Here is a 22707-nt window from a genome sequence, read left to right on the forward strand (position 1 = left end):
CTGTGAGGAGAGGTCCCTCTGTTCCCGCCTTGGTTCTATAAGGAGGGGTCTCTGTGTCCCTGTTTTGGGGGTCTCTGTGAGGAGAGGTCTCTTTATTGCCACCTTGGGTCTGTGAGGAGGGGTCTCCGTGAACCCGTCTTGGGTCTGTGAGGAGAGGTCTCTGTGTCCCTGTCTTGGGGTTCTCTGTGAGGAGCGGTCTCTCTCTGTCCCCTTCTTGGGTCTGTGAGGAGAGGTCTCTGTGTCCCTGTTTTGGGGGTCTCTGTGAGGAGAGGCCCCTCTGTCCCCTTCTTGGTTCTGTGAGGAGGGGTCTCTGGATCCCTGTTTTGGGGGTCTCTTTGAGGAGAGGTCTCTCTTTCCCTGCCTTGGGCCTGTGAGGAGGAGTCTCTGTGTCCCTGTCTTGGGGGGTCTCAGTGAGGAGAGGTCTCCCTGTCCCTGCCTTGGTTCTGTGAGGAGGAGTTTCTGTGTCCCTGTCTTGGGGGGTCTCAGTGAGGAGAGGTCCCTCTGTCCCCGCCTTGGTTCTGTGAGGAGGGGTCTCTATGTCCCTGTTTTGGGGGTCTCTGTGAGGAGCGGCCCCTCTGTATCTGCCTTGGGTCTGTGAGGAGGGGTCTCTGTGTGTCTGTTTTGGGGGCTATTGTGAAGAGAGGTCTCCCTGTCCCTGCCTTGGTTCTGTGAGGAGGGGTCTCTGTGTCCCTGTTTTGGGGGTCTCTGTGAGGAGATGTCTCTTTGTCACCACCCTGGGTCTGTGAGGAGGGGTCTCTGTGTCCCTGTTTGGGGGGCTTTTGTCAAGAGAGGTCTCTCTGTCCCTGCCTTGGTTCTGTGAGGAGGGGGTCTCTGTTTCCCTGTCTCGGGGGTCTCTGTGAGGAGAGGTCTCTCTGTCCCTACCTCGGTTTTGTGAGGAGGGGGTTCTCTGTTTCCCTCTTTTGGGGGGCTCTGTGAGGAGAGGTCCTTCTGTCCCCGCCTTGTGTCTGTGAGGAGAGATCTCTGTGTCCCTGTTTTGGAGGTTTCTGTGAGGAAAAATCTCCCTGTCCCTGCTTTGGTTCTGTGAGGAGGGGGGTCTGTGTCCCTGTCTTGGGGGTCTCCGTGAGGAGAGGTCTCCTTGTCCTTGAGTTGGTTCTGTGAGGAGGGGTCTCTGTGTCCCTGTCTCGGGGGTCTCTTTGAGGAGTGGTCTCTCTGTCCCTGTCTCTGGGGTCTCTGTGAGGCGAGGTCTCTCCATCTCCCTCCCCGGGGGACTGTATCCTCCCAAGCGCTCAGTGCAGTGCTCTGCACCCAACCTGGAAGCTTCTTAAGGACAGGGATGGTGTCTACTAAATTCTGCTGGCCTTTCCCAGGCTCTCAGTCCAGTGCTCTGCGCAGGGTAGATTGTCAACTCCTCCATAGTACTCTCCCAAGCGCTCAGTACAGTGTTCTGCACACAGTAAGCTCTCGATAAATACCGTTGATTGATTGATTGCTACTGTGAGCTGGGGGAAATCACTGCATCCTTCCATGCATGTCCATCCCCTCGGGGCATCTATCACCTCCCCAGCCGTCTATCACCTTGGGGCGTCTGTCACCTTCCCTAGGCTCAGTCTTCATCCCCGTTTCACAGATGAAGGAACTGAGGCCCACAGAAGTGAAGTGACTTCCCCAACCTGGTTGACTTAATAATAATAATACTAATGATGGTATTTGTTAAGCGTTTACTATATGCCAAGCACTCTTCTAAGCGCTGGGGTAAATACAAGGTGATCAGGTTGTCCCACATGGGGCTCACAGTCTTCATCCCCATTTTATGGATGAGGGAACTGAGGCCCAGAGAAGTGAAGCGGCTTGCCCAAGGTCACACAGCAGGCAAGTGGAGGAGCCGGGATTAGAACCCACCACCTCTGACTCCCAAGCCCGGGTTTTTTTCACTAAGCCACGCTGCTTCTCTAGACTTCTCTAGACTTCTATCTATCTCAGTGCTTAGAACAGTGCTTGGCACGTAGTAAGTGCCTAATGAGTACCATAGTTGTTTTTTTATTATCATTATTTGCTATATTATTAAGTTCACACGGCAGACAAATGGCGGAATGCAGGATTAGAACCCAGGTCCTCCAACTCCCAGGCCCGGATTCTTTCTGCTGTAAGCCGCGCTGCTTCTCGGAGTGGGCAGTCAGTCCGTCAGTGGCATCCACCGAGCGTTCACAGTGCGCAGAGCACTGTCCTAAGCACTTGGGTGAGTCCAACCCCACGCCGAACGGTCATCGAGCCCGCCCAGGGAGCGGGCCCCGGAGCCGGCGACTTGGAGAGCGCAGGTGCCCGAAGATGTAGAGGACGTGAGTGTTGAGATCTGGTTGACAGGAAGGCATGTCTGGGAAGGCGGAGGGATTAATTCCCCGAGGAGGTGACATTTTTGGAGTGCTCTGAGCGAGGGGAGGAATCTCGTCCGGAGACGCCGAGCTGGGATCGGCTCTCCTCGCCCCACCGGCTGGGGGAAGCGGGCGAGAGCCGAGGTCGGGAACGCGAGACCCGAACCCGGCTCTGGGAAGCAGCGGGGCCTAGTGGGTGGGAGTCAGAAGGACCTGGGTTCTAATCCCGGCTAAGCCATCGTCTAGACTGTGAGCCCACTGTTGGGTAGGGACTGTCTCTATATGTTGCCAAGCGCTTAGTACAGTGCTCTGCACACAGTAAGCGCTCAGTAAATACGATTGATTGATTGATTGATCGTCTGCTGTGCGACCTCGTGGGCCTCGGTTCCCTCATCCGTAAAATGGGGATGAAGACCGTGAGCCCCACGTGGGACAGGGACCGTGTCCAACCTGATTAGCTTGTATCCAATCCAGCGCTTAGTACGGTGCCTGGCACATAGTAAGCACTTAACAAATACCACAATTATTATTCTTTATGAATCCCAGCTCGGCCACTTTGCTGTGTGGTCGTGGGCGAGTCACTTGACTTTTCTGGGCCTCACTTACCTCCCCCATAAAATTGGGGAGCTGAGCGTGAGCCCCGTATGGGACAGGGACTGTGTCCAACCTGATTAGGAACAGTGCTTGGTACATAGTAAGTGCTTAAAAAGTACCATTTTATTATTATTATTACTATTAATAATAATAATAATAACCAGGAAAACTGCCGGGTACTTAGTTGGGGAGGAAAAAGACACAATCAATAGCGTTGATTGTGGGCAGGGAATTTGTCCACCGATTCTGTAGTGTTGTAGTCTCCAAGCACTTAGTACCGTGCACTACAGTAAGCACTCAATAAATAGCATTGATGGATTGATGGTGAGCAGGGGATGTATCTACCAGTTCGTTTGTGTTGGACTTTTCCAAGCGGTTAGTCCAGTGCTTAGCGCACAGTAAGCGCTCAATAAATACCTTTGCTTGATTGACTGTGGGCAGGGAACGGGCCTACCCACTCTGTTGTATTGAGCCTGCTGTTGGGTAGCGACCGTCTCTATATGTTGCCAACTTGTACTTCCCAAGCGCTTAGTACAGTGCTCTGCACACAGTAAGCGCTCAGTAAATATGATTGAATGAATGAATGAACTCTCCAAAGTGCTTAGCACAGTGTTCTGCATATAGTCAGTGCTCAATAATTACCAGTGATCAATTAAGGGCTTACTCTGCCCCAACCACCATGCTAAGCGCTGGTATTCGATAGGGAAGAGCCGCAGCATTGGCATGGTGGAAAGAGGCCGGGCCTGAGAGTCGGAGGACTTGGGTTCTAGTCCCGGATCCCGCCACTCGTCTGCTGTGTGACCTTGGGTAAGTCACTTCCCTTCTCTGGGCCTCAGGTATCTCAGCTTGTAAAGTGGGGACGAAGATCGTGAGCCCCGTGTGGGACGGGGACGGTGTCCAACCTGATTAGTTTGGCTCTACCCCAGCGCTTAGTACAGTGCCTGCACATAGTAAGGGCTTAACATTAAAAAAAAAAAAATAACTGATTTGCCCAAAGTCACACAGCTGCCAAGCAGCGGAGCCGGGATTAGTACCCACGACCTCTGACTCCCAAGCCCGGGCTCTTGCCACTAAGCCACACTGCTTCTCCACCCTAGTGCTTAGTACAGTGCCTTTACATAGTAAGCTCTTAAAGTTGTTTAAAAAGAAGCTTTTTCAAGTAGGCCTGTTGTATATATGCAGGTGTGTGGGGCGAGGGGGGGAGAACCTGCTGTGTTTGAACGGAGACGGGAACCCGAGAGTCCTGTGAACCCCTGAAAACAGGGCAAGGGGCGGGATCCGGGAGACTCCCCCGCCCCAAAATAATCCACCACTGACCCGCCATGCGAGACAAAACGTTCAGTGGGGTGCATTCCTCTCTGTTGGGACGGGTTGGCGTTTGGAACACGGTTCTTCCCGGGGAGGGGAGAACGCGTCTAGCTTCCTTCCCCAGGATTAATTTTTCTCAAACAAAGGGGAGGAGAAGGAAGAAGAGGAAAAAGAGGAGCAGGAGGAAAGAGAGGAGGAGGAGGAGGAGCAGGAAGAAAAAGAGGAGGAGGAAAAAGAGGATTGAGTTTCCAGACTTGGTGGTTTTGTCCCTAGCTTTCAGTAGGTGATGGACTGGCAAGCCGTTTGCCATGTCCCCTCCTCAGTTTCTTTGCCTGTAAAGTGGCTCATCAGGTGTGGGAATGAGAAATCTAACCAGGCCTCACCATCAAAGAAGGAGGGAGAACAGGTGTTGAATCCCCATTTCACAGATGAGGGAACTAAGGTCCAGAGAAGTGAAATGACCTGCCCAAGGTCACACAGCAGGCATGTGGTGGAGCCAGTGGGTGGAAGAGGAAAAAGAGAAGCGGGAAGAGAAGGAGGAGGAAGGAGGAGGAAAGAGGAGGAGGAGGAAAAAGAGGAGGAAAGAGGAGGAGGAGGAAAAAGAAGAGGAGAAGGAGGGGGGAAAAGAAGAGAAGGAGGAGGAAAAGGGAGGAGGAGGAAAAAGAAGAGAAAGAGGAGGAAAAGGAGGAGAAAGAGGAGGAGCAGGAAGAGGAAAAAGAGGAGGGAAAAGAAGAGGAGTAGGAAAAAGGGGAGGAAAAAGAAGAGTAGGAAAAGAGGAGACGGAGGAGGAAAAAGAGGAGGAGGAGGAAAAAGAGAAGGAGGAGGAAAAGGAGGAAAAAGAGGAGGAGCAAGAAGAGGAAAAAGGAGTTGGAAAAAGAGGAGGAGCAGGAAGAAGTAAAAGGAGGTGGAAAAAGAGGAGGAGCAGGAAGAGGAAAAAGGAGGTGGATAAAGAGGAGGAGGAGCAGGAGGCAAAAGGAGGAGGAGTACAGGAGGAGGAAAAAGTGGAAGAGGAGCAGGAGGAGGAAGAGGCCAGGGCGTGGGGGCATGTCAGTTGGACGGTTGTAAATTCCAAGCAACCTTGTCGTCCTTTGAGGCGGCCAAACCACCCCCCTCTCCACCCCCCGGTCCCCAAATTTTCCGCTGAACAGTGCTGCTAATGGCTTCCCCACCTGCTCCCCGGCCCCCTCCCCCCGGACCCTCCCGCTCCCCCCCGCAGCTTAGTGTCAGCGGAGACGGACGGCGACACATGAGGGAGCCTCCGGCCCCGGTCTCTGTCCAGCCCTCCTGTCCAGCCGGCCGGCCCCATCGCCCCCCGCACCCCTGTTAGTGAAAGACCAGGGCCGCAGAAGCCCCACCGCCCTTCTCCGGCCCACGGACCCCATCCCCCCCTGTCCGCAGGGCCGGCCACCCCTCGCCCGCTGGCTACCTTTTCTGGCGGAGACTCGACCATCAGGGTTCGCCCGGAGGAACTTTCTAATGTTTCTGGTCCACTACGCAGGTACAATCTGGAGCTCTGTCTTTCTGGGGGGGAAGCTTTTCCCTTTGTAAAATGCACTCATCTTTGTCCAGGTAATAATAATAATAATGATGGTATTTGTTAAGCACCTACTATGTGCCAAGCCCTGTTCTAGTCACCCGGGAGGATACGTGATAATCAGGTTGTCCCACGTGGGGCTCACACTTTTCACCCCCGTTTTCCAGACGGGTGGCCCGGAGGAGTGATGAGACTTGCCCAAGGTCACACGGCAGACAAGTGGCGGAGCCGGAAATTAGAACCCACGACCCTCTGACTCCCAAGCCCGGGCTCTTGTCATTAAGCCACGCCGCCCACCTTCAGAAGGGCAATGGTGCGACAGGGGAACGGCATAAAACTAGGGATCCCTCCTTAGGTTGGGGTTTCCTCAGAGCCGGGCCCTGGCAGAAATGGGGTTCGGACCCCCCCGTCGTCATTTTTAAATCGGTCATCTCGCCTCCTCAAATCCGCCTTTTTCCGTCCGGTTCCCTGGGGAATTTTGGCAAATCTGACAGCCGCATTCTCAGGAGCCGTTAGTTCATTTTGGGCAGGGAACGTGTCTGTTTGTTGTTCTCTTGTCCTCTCCCAAGCGCTTAGTCCAGTGCTCTGCGCACAGCCAGTGCTCAGTAAATACGGTTAAAAAGCTGGGACTGTAAGATCGCCTTAATAATAATAATAATGATGGTATTTGTTACGTACTTACTAGGTGCCAAGCAATGTTACAAGCACTGGGATGGGTACAAGGTAATCAGGTTGTCCCACGGGGGGCTCACAGTCTTAATCCCCATTTTCCAGATGAGGTCACTGAGGCCCAGAGAACGATGGTGGCATTTATTAACCACTTACTATGTGCCAAGCACTGTTCTAAGCACTGGGGAGGTTACAAGGTGATCAGGTTGTCCCACGGAGGGCTCAAAGCCTTCATCCCCATTTGACAGATGAGGGAACTGGGGCCCGGAGAAGTGAAGCGACTTGCCCAAAGTCACACAGCTGACAATTGGCGGAGCCGGGATTTGAACCCATGACCTCTGACTCCAAAGCCGGTGCTCTTTCCACTGAGCCACTCTGCTTCGCTAGACTGTCAGCTTGTTGTGGGCAGGGAATGTGTCTGTTTATTGTCCTGGTGTACTCTCCCAAGTGCTTAGTACAGTGCTCTGCACACAGTAAGCCCTCAATAAATATGATTGAATGAATTAATAACTATTGTATCGGACCCTCCCAAGCGCTCAGTACAGTGCTCCGCTCGCAGTGAGCACTCAATCAATTCTGTGGATCAGTGCATCACTTAAAGAAGCAGATTTATTTCTCTAGTTGTTGGCTTATTTGTTACGATGATATTTGTAAAGCGCTTACTATGTGCCTGGCACTGTACTCAGCACAGGGGTAGATCCAAGCTCATCAGGTTGTATTTTAAAGCCCTTTTCCTCCCCCGACCCCATCCCTATTTTTACGATCCAATGGATTTCCTAATTCGTCGCTACAGATGGGAAACACATTTTGGAAAGTGAACAAGACCCCGAAGTAGGAGAAACTCCAAAACACATTTAAAGCTTTAAGCATTTAGTATTATGTACTAAGTAGTATTAAGTATTAATACTACTATTATATACTATTATATACTATATTATATACTATACTACTATTATATACTATATATAGTAGTATAATACTATACTACTATTAATGAGCAGTGTGGCTCAGTGGAAAGAGCCTGGGCTTGGGAGTCAGAGGTCATGGGTTCTAATCCCGGCTCCGCCACTTGTCTGCTGTGGGACCTTGGGCAAGTCACTTCATTTCTCTGGGCCTCAGTTCCCCCCATCTTTAAAATGGGGATTAAGACTGTGAGCCCCACGTGGGACAACCTGATCACCTTGTATCCCCCCCAGTGCTTAGAACAGTGCTTTGCACATAGTAAGCGCTTAACAAATGCCATTATTATTATTATTATTATTATTATTTCAGCTTCTTAGGTGGCACCAATCTAAAATGGTGGAAATTGTTGTGTCGTTGTTGGGTTTCTTTGGGTGGGGGGGGGGGCGAGCGTTAAGCTGAAAAAGCTACAAAAATAATCAACCGAGAGAAAGACCAGCCAGAGTTTCCCCGAGGCCCTGAAGACATCATTATTCATTCAACTGTATTTATTGAGCGCTTACTGTGTGCAGAGCACGGTACTAAGCGCTTAAACGCATTAGACGTCCTGCAGGCTCCCGGAAAAAGGTTCGGAAGGAAGCGGAGAGGTTTCTTTCGATGCCCATTCACTTGTTTGGATGTCCGTCTCCCCCCTTCTAGACCGTGAGCCTGTTGTGGGCAGGGATTGTCTCCCTTTGGTGCTGAATTGTGCTTTCCAAGCGCTTAGTCCGGTGCTCTGCACACGGTAAGCGCTCAATAAATACGACTGAATGAATGAATGGTTCTGAGGAAGGCAGTTTGGCAGGGACTGGTGGGTCCAGAATAATCTTCCCGCTTTGGGAAGTCGAGAAGTTTCCCCGGATGACCCGCTCGCACTTCCCTCCCCTTGGGATTGTGCGGAACAGTTCTCAGGCCCCTCTGATGAAGGGTCAGCAAAGCCGGGGGGCGGGGGGGTACTTGGGTCCCCATTAAAGGGGCTACACGGTCAGTCACATTTATTGAGTGCTTCCTGTGTGCAGAGCACTGTACTAAGCGCTTGGGAGAGGACAATAGAGCAATAAACACACATTCCCTGCTGTCAACGAGCTGACAGCCTAGATGGGGGAAGACAAACATGAATAATAATAATGATGGCATTTGTTAAGCGCTTACTATGTGCAAAGCACTGTTCTAAGCTCTGGGGGGATACAAGGTGATCACGTTGTCCTGCGTGGGGCTCACAGTCTTCATCCCCATTTTACAGATGAGGTAACTGAGGCTCGGAGAAGTTAAGTGACTTGCCCAAGGTCACACAGCAGACATGTGGCGGAGCTGGGATTTGAACCCATGACCTCTGACTCCAAAGCCCGGGCTCTTTCCACTGAGCCACGCTGCTTCTCTAATAGAATAGAAAGAAATAAATGACAAATCTGGACATAGTGGGGCTGGGAGGGGGGATGGTAATAAAATAGTGCTAATGGTAATAATAATGATATTTGTTAAGCGCTTACTATGGCTGGGACTGTAAGCTCATCCTCCAGACGGTCAGAATGTCATGGGCGGGGAACGTGTCCGTTGATTTTTCTCCCGTCTTCTCCCGAACGCTTAGTCCAGTGCTCTGCACACAGTAGGCGCTCAATAAATAACGATCGAAAGGCTGGGACTGTCAGCTCGTCGTGGGCAGGGAACATATCTGTCTGTTGTTCTCTTATGCTCTCCTGAGCGCTTAGTCATCATCGTCATCAATCATCAATCGTATTTATTGAGCGCTTACTGTGTGCAGAGCACTGTACTAAGCGCTTGGGAAGTCCAAGTTGGCAACATATAGAGACGGTCCCTACCCAACAGTGGGCTCACAGTCTAAAAGGGGGAGACAGAGAACAAAACCAAACATACTAACAAAATAAAACAAATAGTCCAGGGCTCTGCGCGCAGTAAGCACTCAATAAATAACGATCGAAAGGCTGGGGGTGTAAGCTCGTTCTCTAGACTGTCAGCTCGTCGAGGGCAGGGAGCGTGACTATTTATTGTTCTCTTAGTCTCGCCTGAGCGCTTAGTCCAGGGCTCTGCAGGCAGTAAGCGCTCAATAAGTAGGATCGAATGAAGGAATGAATGAATGAACAGTTCTCATACTCCCCCTGAGTGAATCCTCTTCTGTTTCCCGTGGCCTCTGACCCAGGGCCGTTCCCCCCAGACTCATCCTCCTCCTCCTCCTCCTCCTTATCCGTTTCCGGCCGGAGGCTTCTGGGAACGTGGAAGTCCTGGGAATAGTGCAGTTTCCCATCCCTTCAGCACATATGTATAGTTCTGCATGTATCTGTAATGTATTTATTCATCTATTTATTTAGATTAATGTCTATCTCCCCCTCTAGACTGCGAGCTTGTCGCGAGCAGGAACGTGTCCGTTTGGTGTTAACTTTGGAAATAATAATAATTATGGTATTTAAGTGCTTACTGTGTGCCAAGCATTCATTCATTCAATTGCATTTATTGAGTGCTTACTGGGTGCAGAGCACCGTACCAAGCGCTTGGGAAGTACAAGTCGGCGACAGGTAGAGACGGTCCCTACCCAGCAATGGGCTCAAGGTCTAGAAGGGGGGAGAAAGACAACAAAACAAAACAAGTAGACAGGCGTCAGTACCGTCAGAATAGATAAATAGAATTATAGCTATATACACATCATGAATAAAATAGAGTAATAAATGTGTTCAAATATACACAAGCGCTGTTCTAAGCACTGGGGTAGGTACCGGGTCATCAGGTTGTCCCCCGTGGGGCTCACAGTCTTCATCCCCATTTACAGATGAGGGAACTGAGGCTCAGAGAAGTTAAGTGACTTGCCCAAGGTCCCACAGGGGACACGTGGCAGAGCTGAGATTAGAACCCATGACCTCTGGCTCCCAAGCCCGGGCTCTTTCCACCGAGCCACGCTGCTTCTAAAATAGAGTAATAAATATGTACAAATATACACAAGCGCTGGGGTAGATCCAAGGTGATCAGGTTGTCCCCCGTGGGGCTCACAGTCTTCATCCCCATTCTCCAGATGGGGGAACTGAGGCCCAGAGAAGTAAAGCCTGAGGCCACCCAGCCGACAAGCTGCGGAGCCGGGATTCGAACCCAGGCCCCCTGACCGTTCCCACCGAGCCCCTCGGCGGCCACCTGCCTCGTCCCTTCCCAGATGGATGGGGATGGGATTTCAGGGGCCCGGGATGGAAATAGAGACCGCCCCCTCCCCAGAATGGAGGGGGGTCTCCGGGCTGGACTCCCGTGGCATCGAACTCCCGCCGGGGACTCGCTTATCTCGGCTCGAATTGCGGTTTCTGAGCTCGCTGAGCAACTGCCGTAGAGCCGACCTTTCAATAATAGACTCTCTCGAGTCTATTATAATATTATTATAATAATTATAATAATAATTATAATATTATTAATATTCGCTCGCGACCGCAAGCTCGCCGCGGGCAGGAACGCGTCCGCGGATCGGTTTGTCGTACTGTCCCTAGCGCTTAGTAATAATAATCATGATGGCATTTGTTAGGCGCTTACTATGTGCAAAGCACTGTTCTAAGCCCTTGGGGGATACAAGGTGATCGGGTTGTCCCACAGGGGGCTCACAGTCTCCATCCCCATTTTAAGGATGAGGTAACTGAGGCACAGAGAAGCTAAGTGGCTTGCCCAAGGTCACACAGCCGACAAGTGGCGGCGCCGGGATTCGAACCCACGACCTGTGACTCCCAAACCCATGCTCTTTCCACTGAGTCACGCTGCTTTAGTACAGTGCTCTGCACTCGGTAAGCGCTCAGTAAATACGCTTGAGTGGCTGAATGAATGAGTAATAAGAGCGGTTGTGGGATGAGAAGCAACGTGGAAAGAGCCCGGGCTTGGGAACCAGAGGCCTTGGGTTCTAATCCTGACCCCGCCACTTGTCTGCTGTGTGACCCGGGGCAAGTTGCTTCACTTCTCTGGCCCTCAGTTCCCTCCTCTGTAAAATGGGGATGAAGGCCGTGAGCCCCAGGTGGGACAACCTGATGACCTTGCGTCTGCCCCAGCGCTTAGAGCAGTGCTTGGCACATAGTGAGCGCTTAACAAATACCAACGTTATCATTTTTTAAGCGCTATGTGCCAGGCACTGTTCGAAGCACTGGGGGAGATGCAAGCAAATCGGGTTGAGCTGATTGGACTGCAGATTGCTCCCCCCCACTTCCAAACGTTCTGGAAGGCCCGTCTCCTCCAGGAAGCCTTCCCTGACTGCGCCCTCCTCTCCTCTTCTCCCTCTCCCTTCTGCGCCGCTCTGACTCACTCCTTCATCCTCCCTCTCATCCCCACAGCACATCTTCTAGACTGTGAGCCCGTTGTTGGGTAGGGACCATTTCTGTCGCCGAATTGTACTTTCCAAGCGCTTACTACAGTGCTCTGCACCCGGTAAGCGCTCAATGAATGCGATTGAATGAATATGTTTAGATCTGTAATTTACTTATTTATTTATCCATTTATTTATTCATTTATATTACTGTCCATCCTCCCCTCTAGACTGGGAGCTCGTTGTGGGCGGGAATGTGTCTGTTGTTATTATTGTACTCTCCCGAGTGCTTGGTACAGTGATTTGCACACAGTAAGCGCCCAATAAATACTATTGAATGAATGAATAATAATGATGGTATTTGTTAGGCGCTTACTTTGTGCCCAGCACTGAGCGCTAGGTAGATAGAAGGTCATCAGGTTGTCCCACGTGGGGCTCACGGTCTTCCTCCCCATTTTACAGATGAGGTCACTGAGGCCCGGTGAAGTGAAGTGACTCGCCCAAAGTCACCCAGCTGACAAGTGGCAAAGCCGGGATTAGAACCCGCGACCTCTGACTGCCAAACCCGGGCTCTTTCCACTCAGACACGCTGCTTCTCACAGTCTTCATCTTCGTCCTCTCGTCTGTAAATTCGCTGTGGGCAGGGAAAGTGTCTCCAGCTCTGTTGATTATCACTCTCCCAAGCGCTCAGTACAGTGCTCTACCCTCAGTGAGCGCTCAAATACCACCGACCGAGCGATCATCCGCACAACACACTTCCACGCCAGGGGATTTATTTCTTGGCCGGGCAGTCAAGAGCGCGATCTCCAGGGCTGGAAAAAGATGCTTACGTTGGGTGCATTCGGGGGTCACCTCTGGGTGTGAATTACCGCCCGATTTCATTCATTCGTACATTCATTCATTCATTCAGTCGTATTTATTGCGCGCTTACTGTGTGCAGAGCACTGGACTAAGCGCTTGGGAAGTACAAGCTGGCAACATCTAGAGACGGTCCCTACCCAACAGCGGGCTCACAGTCTAGAAACGTGAGACAACAAAACAAAACGTGTAGACAGGTGTCAGAGTCGTCAGAACCAATAGAATTAAAGCTATATAATAATAATAACATTTATTAAGCGCTTACTATGTGCAAAGCACTGTTCTAAGCGTCGGGGAGGTTACAAGGTGATCAGGTTGTCCCACGGTGGGCTCACGGTCTTAATCCAATTTAACCCAATTTAATAGTAACAATAATGATGGCATTTGTTAAGCGCTTACTATGTGCCAAGCACTGTTCTAAGCGCTGGGGAGGTTACAAGGTAATCAGGTTGTCCCACGGCGGGGGGGCTCACGGTCTTCATCCCCATTTTCAAGATGAGGTAACCGAGGCCCAGAGAAGCGAAGTGACTTGCCCAAAGTCACCCAGCTGACGATTGGCGGAGCCGGGATTTGAACCCGTGAACTCGGACTCCAAAGCCCGGGCTCTTTCCACTGAGCCACGCTGCTTCCCACTTAGGCACTTACTGAGCGCTTACGGTGTGCGGAGCAAGACCGCTGACAACCCTGACGATGATTTCCTCTCCTTTAGGCCTGACCCCTCTGCCCTTCGACCCCGCCCCGAGCCCAGCCGGGGTCCCAGCCCTGCCCGAGGGTCCCGGGGACGGCGAGCCCGGCAAGAAGAGGAGGAGGAGGATGAGCACGGCCACAGGTGAGGCGGCCACTACGCTCCCGGAGCCCAGGGGTCGGCTCCGCTGACTCGATTGTCCTCCCCCACGCGCTCAGTACAGTGCCCCGCACACCTAATCTGGAAGCTGTTGGAGGGCAGGGGTCGGGTCTGTTAGCTCCGTTGCCCTCCCCCGAGCGTTCAGTACAGTGCCCTACAGACATAGATGGGAAGCCCGCAGAGGGTTGGATCGAGTAACACTGTTGGGTCATCCTCTCCCATCTGCTCAGTACAGTGCCCCGCACGCCTAGACCAGAATCTCCTTGAGGGCCAAGGCAGCGTTTTATAACTTGATTGGCCTCTCCCAATAATAATAATAATAATAATAATAATAATAATAATAATAATAGCAATAATAATAATAATAAAATATAAGCAGAGAAGCAGCGTGGCTCAGTGGAAAGAGCCTGGGCTTTGGAGTCAGAGGTCATGGGTTCGAATCCCGGCTCCGCCACATGTCTGCTGTGTGACCTGGGGCAAGCCGCTTAACTTCTCTGAGCCTCAGTTACCTCATCCGTAAAATGGGGATTGACTGTGAGCCCCACGTGAGCCAACCTGATGACCTTGTATCCCCCCCAGCTCTTAGAACAGTGCTTTGCACATAGTAAGCGCTTAACAAATGCCATTATTATTATTATTAATATGTGCTTATTATGTGCAAAGCACTGTTCTAAGCGCTGTTCAGTACAGTGCCCGGCACCCATAGACTGGAAGCTCCCAAAGGGCAGGGATTGGGTCTACTAACCCATGCCGCAAGCAGAGAAGCGGCACGGCTTAGTGGCTAGAGCCCGGCCCCGGGAGTGGGAAGGTCCTGGGTTCTAATCCCGGTTCTGCCACGCATCTCCCTTGGGACCATGGGTAAGTCACTTCACTTCCCTGGGCCTCGGTCCCCTCATCCGAAGGGATGAAGACCGCGAGCCCCGGGCGGGACAGGGACCGTGTCTAACCCGATTAGCTTCCCTCTCCCCCAGCGCTTAGTACAGAGGCTGGCACACAGTAAGCGCCTAAACAGACACCATCAAAAAAAGGGAGCGTGAACGGCCAGTAAATCCCGGAGCCCAGAAATAGAGGCAGGGGCCGGGGAGGGGAGAAATGAACCCCCACGGGCTCAGCTTGATGGACACGGGGCAGCTGCGGCCGTCCCCCCCGCCCCGAAGAAAACCCATCGTCCGGGTTTTGGCGTCACATTGGGGTTCATGCGTTAAATCCCGTTTGGCCGTCCAGCTCCTCCGCCGATTTACAGCCCCCTCGGCCTCAGACCCCCACCGGGATCCACAGTAGGGATCTCCTTCCCCGTTCTGGGAAGCAGCGCGGCTCAGTGGGAAGGGCCCGGTCCCGGGAGTCAGAATAATAATAATTTTGGTATTTGTTAAGCACTTACTATGTTCTAAGCACTGGAGTGGATACAAGGTGATCAGGCTGTCCCACGTGGGACTCACATTTTAGTCCCCGTTTGACAGATGAGGGAACCGAGGCACAGAGAAGTCAAGGGACTCGCCCCAGGTCACGCAGCAGACAAGTGGCGGAGCCGGGATTAGAACCCAGGACCATGGCAGAAGGACCTGGGTTCTAATCCTGGCCACGCCTCTGGTCAGGAGAGTCACTTTGCTTCCCCGGTCCTCAGTTGCCTCCTCTGGAAACTGGGGATGGAGACGGTGAGACAGGGACTGTGTCCGACCTGATGATCTTCTGACTAACCCACTGCTCAGTACAGTGCCTGGCACATAGTAAGCGCCCAGTGGGTACCTGAAAACAGCGTGGCTCAGTGGAAAGAGCCCGGGCTTTGGAATCAGAGGTCGTGGGTTCAGATCCCGGCCCCGCCAATTGTCAGGTGTGTGACTTTGGGCAAGTCACTTAACTTCTCTGTGCCTCAGTTCCCCCATCTGGAAAATGGGAATAAAGACTGTGAGCCCCCCGTGGGACAACCTGATCACCTTGTTACCTCCCCAGTGCTTAGAACAGTGCTTTGCATATAGTAAGCACTTAATAAATGCCATTATTATTATTATTATTATTATTATTATTGTTATTAGAGGGAAGCTTACAGTCTAGAGGGAAAACGGGGGTTAAGACCGTGAGCCCCACGTGGGACAGGGATCGGGGCCATCCCGGTTAGTTCGGACCCACCCCGGCGCTCAGTCCACTGCCTGGCACATAGTAAGCGCTTAACAAATCCCTCAATTAGGATGATTATGATTCCTTCATTCAATCGTATTTATTGAGCGCTTACTGTGTGCAGCGCACTGTACTAAGCACTTGGGAAGTCCAAGTTGGCAACATATAGAGACAGACCCTACCCAACAGTGGGCTCACAGTCTAGAAGGGGAAGACAGAGAATAAAACAAAACATATTAACGAAATAAAATAAATAGAATAAATATGTACAAGTAAAATAGAGTAATACGTACAAACATATATACATGTATATTCATTCATTCAATCATATTTATTGAGCGCTTACTGTGTGCAGTGCACTGTACTAAGCGCTTAGGAAGTCCAAGTTGGCAACATCTAGAGACGGTCCGTACCCACCAGTGGGCTCACAGTCTGTAAGGGGGAGACAGACAACAAAACAAAACACATTAACCAAATACAATAAATAGAATAAATATGTACAAATAAAATAAATAAATAAAGTCATAACATAGTAATAGTAGTAGCAGCAGCAGCAGCAGTAACAGTATTCATTCATTCATTCAATGGTGTTTATTGAGCGCTTACTGTGTGCAGAGCACTGTACTAAGCTCTTGGGAAGTACAAGTCGGCAACATATCGAGACGGTCCCTACCCAACAGCGGGCTCACAGTCTAGAAGGGAGACAGACAGAGAACAAAACCAAACAGATTAATGAAATAAAATAAATAGAATAAATAGGTACAAATAAAATAGAGTAATAACATAGTAACAGCAGTAGCAGCAGCAGTAACAGTATTTATTCATTCATTCACTCAGTGGTATTCATTGAGCGCTTACTGTGTGCAGAGCACTGTACTAAGCGCTTGGGAAGTACAAGTTGGCAACATATAGAGACGGTCATCATCATCATCATCATCAATCGTATTTATTGAGCGCTTACTGTGCGCAGAGCACTGTACTAAGCGCTTGGGAAGTACAAGTTGGCAACACATAGAGACAGTCCCTACCCAACGGTGGGCTCACAGTCTAGAAGGGGGAGACAGACAACAAAACCAAACAGATTAATGAAATAAAATAAATAGAATAAATAGGTACAAATAAAATAAATAGAGTAATAACATAGTAATAGTAGTAGCAGCAGCCGTAACAGTATTTATTCATTCACTCAATGGTATTTATTGAGCACTTACTGTGTGCAGAGCACTGTACTAAGCGCTTGGGAAGTACAAGTTGGCAGCATATAGAGACGGTCATCATCATCATCATTAATCGTATTTATTGAGCGCTTACTGTGTGCAGAGTACTGTACTAAGCGCTTGGGAAGTCCAAGTTGGCAACATATCGAGACGGTCCCTACCCAACAGCGGTCTCACAGTCTAGAAGGGGGAGACAGAGAACAAAACAAGACAGATTAATGAAATAAAATAAATAGAATAAATAGGTACAAATAAAATAGAGTAATAACATAGTAATAGCAGTAGCAGCAGCAGTAACAGTATTTATTCATTCATTCACTCAATTATTGAGTAGTCATATGAATCTTAGAGAAGCAGCGTGGCTCCGTGGCAAGAGCCCGGGCTTGGGATTCAGCTGGGTGACTTTGGGCAAGTCACTTCACTTCCCTGAGCCTCAGTTCCCTCATCTGGAAAATGGGGATGAAGACCGTGAGCCCCCCGTGGGACCACCTGATGACCTTGTTTCTCCCCCCCCCCCAGGGCCTAGAACAGTGCTTTGCACATAGTAAGCGCCTAATAAATGCCATCATTATTACTATTTCTCCCTCTGCCCCTCCGCCAAGCTAGCTCTCTTCCTCCCTTCAAGGCCCTGCTGAGAGCTCCCCTCCTCCAGGAGGCCTTCCCAGACTGAGCCCCCTCCTTCCTCTCCCCCTCGCCCCCCTCTCCATCCCCCCCATCTTACCTCCTTCCCTTTCCCACAGCACCTGTATATGTGGATATATGTTTGTACATATTTATTACTCTATTTATTTTACTTGTCCATATCTATTCTATTTATTTGATTTTGTTAGTATGTTTGGTTTTGTTCTCTGTCTCCCCCTTTTAGACTGTGAGCCCACTGTTGGGTAGGGACTGTCTCTCTATGTTGCCAACTTGTCCTTCCCAAGCGCTTAGTACAGTGCTCTGCACACAGTAAGTGCTCAATATATATGATTGATTGATTGATTGATTGATACATTTATGCCCGTCAGTCCCTACTTTTTTTTTTACTCTATTTATTTATTTATTTAATTTATTTGTACATATCTATTCTATTTATTTTATTTTGTGAGTATGTTTGGTTTTGTTCTCTGTCTCCCCCTTTGAGACTGTGAGCCCACTGTTGGGTAGGGACTGTCTCTAGATGTTGCCAACTTGGACTTCCCAAGCGCTTAGTCCAGTGCTCTGCACATAGTAAGTGCTGAATAAATACGATTGATGATGATGATGATAATAAATGCCATCCTTATTATTTATTATTAGTCACGGGTCAGGGCCACTGACGGGCATCCCCTTTTCTCTCCGGCAGACGGCGGGAGGAACCTGACCCCCGAATCCACCCCGATGGGGCTGCCCGCGACGGACCCCGCGGCCTGGACCACAGCCATGACCAACCTGGGGCTGGCACCCCTGGGGACCCCGGGACACCCGCTTCTGCCCGGTACCTCTTGCTTCCCCCCATCCCAGACCGGCCCGGCCCCCCTCCGGGCGGACCTTTCCGGCGGGAGACGGAAAGTGCTCGTATTTATTGAGCACTGACCCTGTGCAGGGCTCCGGCGCTTAGAACAGTGCTCTGCACGTAGTAAGCGCTTAGCAAATGCCATCATTCATTAATTAAGCACTTGGGAGAGGACAATCCACCAGAGTTGGTAGGCACGTGCCCTGCCCACAGTCAGTGGGAGCACTGACAGGAAGTACTCAATAATCTTCTAGGCTGTGAGTTGGGTAGGGACCGTCTCTATATGTTGCCAAAATTGGACTTCCCAAGCGTTTAGTCCAGTGCTCTGCACACAGAAAGCGCTCAATAAATACGATGAATGAATGAATGAATAAAAATAATGGCATTTATTAGGTGCTTACTGTGTGCAAAGCATCATCATCATCATCATCATCCCCCCATCATCTTCCCATGATCCCATGATCATCATCAATTGTATTTATTGAGTGCTTACTGTGTGCAGAGCACTGTACTAAGCGCTTGGGAAGTACAAATTGGCAACCTGTAGAGACAGTCCCTACCCAACAGTGGGCTCACAGTCTAAAAGGGGGGGAGACAGAGAACAAAACACTATTCGAAGCACTGGGGAGGTTACAAGGTGATCAGGTTGTCCCACGGGGGGCTCACAGTCTTAATCCCCATTTTACAGATGAGGGAACTGAGGCCCAGAGAAGTGACTTCCCAGAGTCACCCAGCTGAGAGTTGGCGGAGCTGGGATTTGAACCCATGACCTCGGACTCCAAAGCCTGGGCTCTTTCCACTGAGCCACGCTTCTTCCACGATTAATACCCGAGACGGGCCACTCTCCCGTAGAGCCCGGGCCTGGGGGTCTGAAGGTCGTGGGTTCTGATCCCGCCTCCTCCACTTGGCTGCTGGGTGACCGTGGGCCAGTCACTTCACTTCTCTGGGCCTCAGTTTCCCCATCTGGAAAATGGGGGTGAAGACTGTGAGCCCCACAGGGGACAACCTGATGAGCTGATGAGACCCCCAGTGCTTAGAAGAGTGCTTGGCACATAGTAAGCGGTGAACAAATACCATCATTATCCAGCGCTTAGAACAGTGCTTGGCACATAGTAAGCGCTGAACAAATACCATCATTATCCAGCACTTAGAACAGTGCTTGGCACATAGTAAGTGCTGAATGAACACCATCATTATCCAGTGATTAGAACAGTGCTTGGCACATAGTAAGCGCTGAACAAATACCATCATTATCCGGCGCTTAGAACAGTGCTTGGCACATAGTAAGCAGTGAATGATAATAATAATAATGATGGTATTTATTAAGCGCTTACTATGAACACTATCTTTATCCTGCGCTTAGAACAGTGCTTGACACATAGTAAGCGCTGAACAAATACCATCATTATCCAGTGCTTAGAACAGTGCTTGGCACATAGTAAGCGCTGAACAAATACCATCATTATCCAGCGCTTAGAACAGTGCTTGGCACATAGCGCTGAACGAACACCATCATTATCCAGCGCTTAGAACAGTGCTTGGCACATAGTAAGCGGTGAATGAATGCTATCATTATCCAGCGGTTAGAACAGTGCTTGGCACATAGTAAGCGCTGAACAAATACCATCATTATCCAGCGCTTAGAACAGTGCTTGGCACATAGTAAGCACTGAACGAACACCATCCTTATCGAGTGGTTAGAACAGTGCTTGGCACATAGTAAGCGGTGAATAATAATAATAATAATAATGGCATTTATTAAGCGCTTACTATGAATACTATCATTATCCAGTGCTTAGAACAGTGCTTCACACATAGTAAGCACTGAACAAATACCATCATTATCCAGTGCTTAGAACAGTGCTTGGCACGTAGTAAGCGGTGAATGAATACGATCATTATCCAGTGATTAGAACAGTGCTTGGCACATAGTAAGCGGTGAATAATAATAATAATAATGATGGCATTTATTAAGCGCTTACTATGAATACTATCATTATCCAGCTCTTAGAACAGTGCTTGACACATAGCACTGAACAAATACCATCATTATCCAGCGCTTAGAACAGTGCTTGGCACATAGTAAGTGCTGAATGAACACCATCATTATCCAGTGAGTAGAACAGTGCTTGGCACATAGTAAGCGCTGAACAAATACCATCATTATCCAGCGCCTAGAACAGTGCTTGGCATGTAGCAAGCGCTTAACAAATACCGTCGTTATTATAGTGTCCTCTCCCAAGCGCTTAGTACAGTGCTTGGCACACAGCAAGCTCTCAGTAAATGGGATCGAATGAACAAACGAACGGACGAAGCAGTTTGCAGCAGATTTCCCTGCGCGGGGCGGGGGCAGCGGGGACGGCCCTAAAATAGCCGGCCCGTCTTTCCAGGCAGGTGTCCTGGGCTCCGGGGAGACCCAGCTGGGAATGGCTGAGGCTGAAATCGGAGCAGATGGCATCCCGAAGCGCCGCTTCCCGGAGCCAAGCTGAGATGGGGGCGGGGGGCCCCCCCCACCTCCTTGGCGTCAGAGACCCCCCGGGGGCCTGCGTCATCGTCATCGTCATCGTCCTCCTCCTCGTCATTTATTTCGGAGCGCTGACCTCCTGTGCAGAGCACTGGACTGAGCGCCTTGCTTAGCACGGAGAAGCAGCGTGGCTCAGTGGAAAGAGCCCGGGCTTTGGAGTCCGAGGTCACGGGTTCAAATCCCGGCTCCGCCAACTGTCAGCTGTGCGACTTTGGGCAAGTCACTTCACTTCTCTGGGCCTCAGTTACCTCATCTGTAAAATGGGGATGAAGACTGTGAGCCCCACGTGGGACAAACTGATCACCTTGTATCCCCCCCAGCGCTTAGAACAGTGCTTTGCACGTAGTAAGCGCTTAACAAATACCATTATTATTATTATTATTCTCGGAGCCTCAGTTACCTTATCTGTAAAATGTGGATGAAGACTGTGAGCCCCACGTGGGACAAACTGATCACCTTGTATCCCCCCCCCCAGCGCTTAGAACAGTGCTTTGCACATAGTAAGCGCTTAACAAATGCCATTATTAATTAATCATCATTAACAAGCACTGTTTTAAGCGCCGAGCCCCACATGGGAAAGGGACTGCCTCCAACCTGATAACCTTGTATTTACTCCAGTGCTTAGAAAAGGGCTTGGCACATAGTAATAATAACGACGGCATTTGTTAAGCGCTTACTAGGTGCCAAGCCCTGTTCTAAGCGCCGGGGTAGAGACGGGGTAATCGGGCCGTCCCACGTGAGGCTCCCAGTCTCCATCCCCATTTGACAGAGGAGGCCACTGAGGCACAGAGAAGGGAAGTGACTTGCCCAAAGTCACCGAGCTGATGAGTGGCGGAGCCGGGATTAGAACCCACGACCCCTGGCTCCCAAGCCACGCTGCGTAGTGGGCGCTTAACAGATACCACGATCGTTATTATTTCTTATTATTATTTATGGAAGGAGTCGGACTTGTCCGTGGGACGGACGGGGGGGGCAGGTGGTGAGCGCCCGCGTCCCTCCTGGCCTTTCAGACTTGGACCCCGCCGTGGGAGTGATGAGCGGAGTGCCCCCCATCAACCCGATGATGCCCGGCCTGGCGGTCATCCCGCCCCCCGTCCCGCCCGACGGTCCCGTCGCCAAGGAGATCATCCACTGCAAGAGCTGTACCCTCTTCCCGCCCAATCCCAGTAAGGACCCCCCCCTCCGGCCCGGTCTCCCTCGATATGATTGATTGATTGGTATTTATTGAGCGCTCACTCTACGCCAGGCACCTTCCGGAGGCAGGGGACGGGACGGTGCAGCTGTCAATCACTCCAGACCGAGGGAGGGGATGGGGAACGCTCCGGTGTCAATCGGTGGTACTTATTGAGCGCTCACCCGAGAGAGGACAATAAAACAGCAGGGCAGAGCTGGCGGACAAGTTCCCACGAGGAACTCAGAAATCAAGTCCGGAGCTGAGGGCGGGGTGGATATCGAGTTAAGGTTTGATTCATTCATTTAATCGTATTTATTGAGCGCTCACTGTGTGCTGAGCACTGGACTAAGCGCCTGGAAAGTACAGTTCGGCAGCCGATAGAGACAGCCCCTACCCAACAACGGGCTCACGGTCTTTTTTAGACCGTGAGCCCGCTGTTGGGTAGGGACTGTCTCCATATGTTGCCAATTTGTACTTCCCAAGCGCTTAGTACAGTGCTCTGCACAAAGTAAGCGCTCAATAAATACGATTGATGATGATGATGGACCCCTTTTAGACTGTGAGCCCACTGTTGGGTAGGGACTGTCTCCATATGTTGCCAATTTGTACTTCCCAAGCGCTTAGTACAGTGCTCTGCACAAAGTAAGCGCTCAATAAATACGACTGATGATGATGATGGACCCCTTTTAGACTGTGAGCCCACTGTTGGGTAGGGACTGTCTCTATATGTTGCCAATTTGTACTTCCCAAGCACTTAGTCCAGTGCTCTGCACATAGTAAGCGCTCAATAAATACGATTGATGATGATGATGGACCCCTTTTAGACTGTGAGCCCGCTGTTGGGTAGG

General features: G+C 50.6%; 1 protein-coding gene across 4 annotated transcripts in view; it reads left to right on the top strand.

Annotated features, from left to right (window-relative positions):
* ENOX2 (ecto-NOX disulfide-thiol exchanger 2) overlaps positions 1-22707 on the top strand; it is a 55368-nt gene that overhangs the window by 3019 nt on the left and 29642 nt on the right. For 3 of the 4 annotated variants that reach the window (XM_038747984.1, XM_038747986.1, XM_038747987.1), the window contains exons 2-4: positions 13218-13337; positions 18012-18143; positions 21696-21851. In XM_038747984.1, the coding sequence (XP_038603912.1) occupies positions 13218-13337; positions 18012-18143; positions 21696-21851 (408 nt within the window). Of the gene's footprint in view, positions 1-5632; positions 5731-13217; positions 13338-18011; positions 18144-21695; positions 21852-22707 lie in introns of those variants that run through there. The other variant, XM_038747985.1, reaches the window with a different exon arrangement.

The sequence above is a fragment of the Tachyglossus aculeatus genome, chromosome 6 (assembly GCF_015852505.1).
Source record: "Tachyglossus aculeatus isolate mTacAcu1 chromosome 6, mTacAcu1.pri, whole genome shotgun sequence".
NCBI classification, from domain to species: Eukaryota; Metazoa; Chordata; class Mammalia; order Monotremata; family Tachyglossidae; genus Tachyglossus; species Tachyglossus aculeatus.